The sequence below is a fragment of the Sinocyclocheilus rhinocerous genome, unplaced genomic scaffold (genome assembly GCF_001515625.1).
Source record: "Sinocyclocheilus rhinocerous isolate Xijiao unplaced genomic scaffold, SAMN03320098_v1.1 scaffold3254, whole genome shotgun sequence".
NCBI lineage: Eukaryota > Metazoa > Chordata > Actinopteri > Cypriniformes > Cyprinidae > Sinocyclocheilus > Sinocyclocheilus rhinocerous.
This window is the reverse complement of record NW_015652273.1, coordinates 134,085-140,669: the sequence shown is the minus strand read 5'-3', so window position 1 is coordinate 140,669 and position 6,585 is coordinate 134,085. Positions and strand designations below refer to the sequence as shown.

The following is a 6,585-nucleotide window of genomic DNA, read 5'->3' as shown; positions in this document are numbered from 1 at the left end:
TACTGTATATATAGTGTATATGTGTGTGTGTGTGTGTGTGTGTGAAAAATATTCTCACTCTCTTTAATGTATCTTTAATTTTCTCTGTCACACATTCAGGTTCTACCTGCAGTTCAGTGCTGATATTTCCTCCAGTGCAGGAATTGCATTTGCTGTGGATAACTTCACTCTGAGCATGGAATGCTTCCTTGAAAGTAAGTACTACAGCTTTTCTTTATTCATTATCTACCATTTTCTATCCTGATATACGAGATGTAACCATTTTAATAAGAAATAATTAATGTAAGCGTTAACCATCCACTCGTTGTTTTAGTGACTGGTAGTTTTGTTCGGACTACATGTAAATGCACATGTATATGAAAATGAATTGGAATTGGTGAATTGTGAAAATGAATTGGCTTGCAATGTTTAAGGTTTGTATACAGGACTTTCCGAATGTTCTGCTGAGGCTGGAATCAACTCTTTGTACAGCGATTCTGACATGTTAAATCAATTGCCAGGTCAATGATGACACAAGAATGACAAGACCTTTAAGACCTAAGAGGACATTGATAAGAAAAGCATCCTCTTGAGTTCCACATTTTGATTGTGCACGAAACTGTGAGGCGACTGAGAGGGCTCTTTAGAGGGATTTGAAGGAGATCAGCATAGGATATTGCGCAGCTGGGAAAAGAAAAGGAATTGGAATCATTAATGCAAACCTCTAGGATTAAACAGGATAAGATAATTTATTTGTAATCCTTATGGTGTCTCACTTTTTTCTTTGAAAGAACCAATGCGTTTGATTCAGCGTTTGGCAGATCGAATCAACTTGGCACTGACTCATATATGTGCCCTTGTAGACCCTGGCAACAGTGCGAGGAAAAAGTGGTTTACTTCCCAGAAGGAGTGCATAGGGCTTTACAGTTGTTTGTTGTGCTGTTTAAAACATATTAATTTATAATTCCAGTTTGTTTTAGCTTTCAATAATGTATCCTTGCATTAAGGACCAGTAATAAACAGCAAAGCAGACAGCTTAACCTGAACATACATTAATAATATGCGCAGGGAATATTCTCTCTTGATGGCTGGGACTTTAATCCTCACAGTGTGATGACTTTAAAGCATCATTAGACACGATGAGATATATATCTTTATAAGATCTGAGCGCTTCACAAAGCGTCCTAATCTCTCTCCGTTGGCATGAGAGAGAGTGCCACTGATGTTGAATGGCTCACTTGCTCCATGAAATATTTGCCCAGCAATTTGTATCTGACGCCATTTTCTGCCAGACATCGATTCGACACGGCAGCACTGCGGCTGCCATTTATTCCATCCTCTCTGCCATTTCCCTTTCCGATGACACTTCGGAATGTGTAGAGTTATACATTATGCCCTCATTCCCTGCCTAAATGAAATATTATAGTTATACATCATCACACTAGGGGTGGCAGTCTAAGCATCCAGCATTGTTTCCATGGGTAAGCATTGTGTATCGTTGACATGACTGATTTGTTTAAAATGTAATTGTTTAAAATTTGGTGCAAGCTACATAATATGGGGACAAGGCCCGTAGGATAGAAAAACCACACAAGATCAGTCGTTTTTCCTACAGCAATGAGATAGAATGGATGAATCTTAGATTTTTTTTCTCCGGAGGAAAAAAAATAATGCTGAAGTAATGTGACATCAACCTCCTTCAGTTACAGGAGAAATTTAGTCTCGGTGTCATAAACTATGCTCAAATTGCCAACGATACCAAAATGAGGAATACAAGGGATTTTGGTAAACACATTACCATAAGCTTGTATTTGTTAGCTTTAGTTAATGCAATGGCTATCATCAAGTAACAAATTATAATACTATCTCAGCATTTATTACTCTTGGTTAATGTTAATTTTTGTGTATAAATGTTTATTGATGTTGTATAACTTAACATTATTGAATGTAGTATGAATGATCATGAAATAACAATGAATGAAAGTAGACTATAATTAAGATTCTCCTAGAGAATCATCATTGTTAATTCAGTTTTTAAAAAATTAAAAGTTATTCTAGTCTTAGTGAGATTTTAATATAAACACCTACATTTCCATCATTGTCAACATTTTTAAACTATAAAGAAAAACAAACTATTTGTAAACTAAGTTAGAAATAAAATTAAAAAAAACATAATAATAATAATTATGTATTTACGTATGTGTATGTGTGTGTTTAAATATATATAGACACACACATTATTTTTAAAAAACTAAAAAAAAAAAACTTAATTAAAAAGGCAAATTAAATATAAATAAAACGGCTAAGCTACTACTTAATACTAAATATCCAAATATTCTACTAAGCAGAGACCACTTATTCAAAGTTAATGCTTAATAAAATACCTAAAACTTGCTAATTCATTAAAATTCTGTAACAGATGCAGAAATGCTCAACATGTCTGAATGCTGAAACTAAAATCTGGAGGACAGTGGCCTTGAAGCCTGGAGGACTGGAGCTGAAAAGCCCTGGTTTAGTGGTTAAAGCTCAGAGCTGGTAACCAGAAGGCTGCTTTTATCCCCACAAATCACAAGCTATGATCTATCAACATTGTTTCATGGTGCAAGGCTCTTAACCCCAGATGGCTCCAGTAGGACTACCACTGTGATGAGGTTGTGGTAACATTCTACTGCAAAAAACTGCACAAACCAATTTTGCTGTGGGCGTGGTCTCTGTCATGTGGTGATAAATAGATTGAACAGTTCTATTGTTGTGTGTCTTTCCTGTAAGGGCCGTAACTTCATCTCACTCTTCTCCAATTGAAGCAGATGGCATTGGATTTGCTATGTGGGTGTTTACCTCTATTTCCTGGCTTTGGTATGGTGGCAGACTCTCTTATCCTGTTTTTATTAGTTTCCTCTTCGGAACAGGCAGCCATATCAATAATAAAATTTGCATAGCCTACCCAGAGCGGCAGCCTGTGATGAAAAAAAAAAGCTGCCAGGAAAGTCATATTAGTGTTTTTTTTTTTTTACGATTTTATACCCAGACTCTGTCATTCTACGACTCTACCTGTGGTGCCCAAACCTCATAAAAATCACCCAGTGCTGCTTTTATGACAATGCCAGCTGCTCAGCGATGGTTTGGTGTTTCCCTAACGAGCGACTTGGAATACCCTGCTTTCTCAGCAACATGAGTGGAACTCTCCAATGTATCTCACAGGAATTATATGTGCCAGAGATGCCATTTGAATGGAGATATTGGAATACTGAATTGTAGACAAAGGGAGATAAAGAATGTCCAAAGTTATGTTGAATATATTTGTCTTGATTTTGTCCCAATCAGATTGAATCTTAAACCATGCAAAGCTTCAGTTTGACCTACTGTCTGCGAAGAGTCCAGGCTTATAATTTGGACTCAATCAGCAGTTACTAGAAAGAAAAAAAATATATATATATATATAAAAATCTAGCCTCAAGATTAAATATTATGAATGTATCTGGCAGCTGGAGTCAGATATTATGTTGTCCAGTGAGAATTGCTCTGATTTGCAACCCGAAAACATACACTGAACAAAATTATAAACGCAACACTTTTGTTTTTGCCCCCATTTTTCATGAGCTGAACTCAAAGATCTAAGACTTTTTCTATGTACACAAAAGGCCTATTTCTCTCAAATATTGTTCACAAATCTGTCTAAATCTGTGTTAGTGAGCACTTCTCCTTTGCCGAGATAATCCATCCACCTCACACGTGTGGCATATCAAGATGCTGATTAGACAGCATGATTATTGCACAGGTGCGCCTTAGGCTGGCCACAATAAAAGGCCACTCGCCCATTGTTGTGCCATTCATCCACGACCATCACCTCATGTTGCAGCATGATAATGCACGGCCCCATGTTGCAAGGATCTGTACACAATTCCTGGAAGCTGAAAACATCCCAGTTCTTGCATGGCCAGCATACTCACCGGACATGTCACCCATTGAGCATGTTTAGGATGCTCTGGATCGGCGTATACGACAGCGTGTTCCAGTTCCTGCCAATATCCAGCAAATTCGCACAGCCATTGAAGAGGAGTGGACCAACATTCCACAGACCACAATCAACAACCTGATCAACTCTATACGAAGGAGATGTGTTGCACTGCGTGAGGCAAAACTGACTGGTTTTCGGACCCCCCCGGAACCCCAATACAGTAAAACTGCACATTTCAGAGTGGCCTTTTATTGTGGCCAGCCTAAGGCACACCTGTGCAATAATCATGCTGTTTAATCAGCATCTTGATATGCCACACCTGTGAGGTGGATGGATTATCTCGGCAAAGGAGAAGTGCTCACTAACACAGATTTAGACAGATTTGTGAACAATAGATGAGAGAAATGGGCCTTTTGTGTACATAGAAAAAGTCTTAGATCTTTGAGTTCAGCTCATGAAAAATGGGGGCAAAAACAAAAGTGTTGCGTTTATAATTTTGTTCAGAGTAGTTCAAGAAAATGTGTCAATGTTTTTCATGTGCTGCATGTTGTGTGTTTAAGTTCCCTTAATTTATTTCCATCCCAGTTTTAGCAGCCCCAAAAGATTTGCTACTAGCAATACATCCTCAGATAAACAGCTGTGAACATGTAAGATGTAGTGCTGTTACACAGCTAGCATACATAAAATGACCCATATTAGGTCTATACGAGTGGAGCTGGGGGAAATTGAAGTCTAGCTTACAGCAAACATAGAACCAAACAACCTAAATGTTAGGCAGCAAGCTCATTGGCTGTAGATGTAGCAGAGACCAATCAGCTTCTGCCATGAACTGATGATGTGACAGCTAGCAGATTGCATTAAGGACCATCAGCCTGCACCATCAAGAGATTCATGACTTAATTAGATGTAACTTAACTGCTTTTTCATTTGGTAGAGTGAACATGAAGAAAACTGACCTCATACATTAATATTTACAGGTGACACTTTGTTGTTTGATATTTTGTCATACAATGCAATGGAATCCATATATTTTTTAAAGTGTGGCTTAAGTTTTCAAGCTTACAGATGTAGCTGCAATTTCCATGTATTCTTGCCTATAATTGTGTCAAGAGAATTTTACAAGTTTGCACATGTTTGATTTATCGTTCTCCCTGCAGCTCTCCAATAAGTACTGCTATGTAGACTACAAAGCACGCATATAAAAGTCCTCATCTGACATCCCCCTTAAGAGAAACTGACAGTGGGCAGGAAACAGGTCTGACTTCCAGCTTCATCTGAATTCATTCAGACCTCCAGGGTACATATGAGATTAGAATACTAACACAAAACAGAGCTGTGCCCTAGCACAGCCTTAACACATTGAGCCTTGGTTCTGATGTAAGGAACACAAGTTTGAGTCTGACTTGCATCATTTCCTAATCGAATTAGCCCCATTATTTCATATCCATTCTTTACTCTCACTATCAATAAAAGTGACATCAGTACAGCCCACACACTATTTCAAATGGGCACTATTCTATATCAACCTGTGTGTGCAGCACTGATGAGTAAAATGAAGAGATGGCAGCAAATACAGACATTTTTAGACAATTTCGGAAAGATGACTTACTTTTTTATATTTAAAGGTTTTTTTTTTTTTCCAGAGTAAGGTCTTAAGGTCATTCTAGGATTTGGATTATCATAGACCCACCATGCAAATATTGCAACTGGCCAGTAGGATATGGAGACATATTGGAGTATTTGAAGAGCGATGACTAAACAGTTTTATGATTGTCCTGGCAGATTTAAAAAAAAAAAAAACTGCTGAGTGACAGTTCTCCCTGGATCAAAGGATTACAATTCTTCCATAGTTCAAGAAATCTTGTATTTGACCACCAGCCAAAGTTGTCTACTGCAGTGTGTGCTGCTGCAGTCAAACCACTCATAACTTGCCATCCATAGTGGAATTAAAAATACATGAATAGTCAGAGACATCACATGGCCTAGTGGTTACAACACATTAATGTTATAGGTAATGCATTACAAGTAGCGTATTATGTCCATTTTTGAAAGTAAAATGTAGAATGTCACTTTTTAAATGTATACTCTATGCTTCATTTGAAAGCACATAAGTGGCGTGCATTATTCTATTTATCTCATTTATGCATTGACAAATCCAACTGAAAAACCTCGCCCTTCCCTAAGACAGTCACATCGCATATGACACCGTGTCTAGACTGCAAATGAGCAGTGCAAAACAAAAGAATAACGTTGTGATCAACAAAAATCAATGAACTACACTACAAGTGGTTCGATTTCTATATAGGATGACTGCCAAGTATAACACTTTCATCTGGAAGAGTTTATTTCATAAAAAGTAACAATTGTGTGTATTGTACAGTATATTATTTTTAGTAGAGTATTTTATGATCTTTTTCTCACCATGATTTTTGGTCCTCCCTTTTCAATTAATATAGATAAAAATGGCAAATACATATATACATACATCTGTTCAACTGCTCATTAGCGCAAATTTCTAATCAGCCAATCACAAGGCAGCAACTCAGTGATTTAGGTTTGTACACATGGTCTAGATCAGGGGTAGGCAAGTTCGGTCCTAGAGAGCCGCAGTCCTGCAGAGTTCAGCTCCAACCCTGAAAAAAAAAAAC

At 37.6% G+C, this 6,585-nt stretch overlaps 1 protein-coding gene across 1 annotated transcript in view; it reads left to right on the top strand.

Moving 5' to 3' along the window:
* LOC107714274 (leukocyte tyrosine kinase receptor-like) overlaps positions 1-6,585 on the top strand; it is a gene marked incomplete at its 5' end in the record, with an annotated part of 255,294 nt that overhangs the window by 204,182 nt on the left and 44,527 nt on the right. Inside the window, one exon of the mRNA XM_016520089.1 lies at positions 100-194. Within this exon, the coding sequence (XP_016375575.1) occupies positions 100-194 (95 nt within the window). The remainder of the gene's footprint in view (positions 1-99; positions 195-6,585) is intronic.